Source organism: Lagopus leucura, unplaced genomic scaffold, assembly GCF_019238085.1.
Source record: "Lagopus leucura isolate 7727_CA_CO unplaced genomic scaffold, USGS_WTPT01 35202-0_obj-0_obj, whole genome shotgun sequence".
Lineage (NCBI taxonomy): Eukaryota > Metazoa > Chordata > Aves > Galliformes > Phasianidae > Lagopus > Lagopus leucura.
Window position 1 is genome coordinate 11,402 of NW_024966250.1, and position 636 is coordinate 12,037.

The window sequence follows — 636 nt, forward strand, 5'->3', positions numbered from 1 at the left end:
AAATGTGGTGAGGAGTCTTTGGGGTGACACAGGGAGTCCTAAAAGGCATTGGGAGGATTTTGGGGTGACACAAGGAATCCCAAAAGGTGCTGGGGGGTCTTTGGGGTGACACGGAGAGTCCTAAAAGGTATCGGGACAATTTGGGGTGACACTGGGAATCCTAAAAGGTACCAGAAGGTCTTTGAGGTGACGCTGGGAACCTAAAAGATGTTGAGGAGTTTTAGGGCAGTCCTAAAACCCAATAGGGCACATTTGGAGAGACACAGGAAACCCTAAAAGCCACCGGGGTGCCTTTGGGGAACCCTAAAAGGCGTTGGGTTCCCCTCCCATCCGTCCGTAGGGCTCCGACCGGCTCGAGCTGCGGCGCCACATCTTCGCCGACGCCGTGGACTTTTTCACCATCAAGAAATTGGTGCAGGCCGTCTTCCCGCCCTGCAAATGCCGGGAGCTGCACCGGCGCCGCTGCGCCCTCAGCAGGGTGAGAGGGAGAGGAGCTGGGGGGGGGGGAAATGTTGGGGTGTTGGTGGTGTGGGTCGGCTGTGGGGGTCACCTTGGGGTTGGGGTGAACACAAGGGTTGGCCAATGGGCGCCCTCCTATGGCCGTGGGTTGGAATTGGCCATCCCATAATGCATCAT

General features: G+C 57.5%; 1 protein-coding gene across 1 annotated transcript in view; it reads left to right on the plus strand.

The window, feature by feature from the left end:
* RECQL4 (RecQ like helicase 4) overlaps positions 1-478 on the plus strand; it is a gene marked incomplete at its 3' end in the record, with an annotated part of 11,851 nt that extends 11,373 nt beyond the window's left edge. Inside the window, exon 11 of the mRNA XM_042893043.1 lies at positions 341-478. Coding sequence (XP_042748977.1) covers positions 341-478 — 138 coding nt within the window. The remainder of the gene's footprint in view (positions 1-340) is intronic.
* Positions 479-636: the final 158 nt, after the last annotated feature.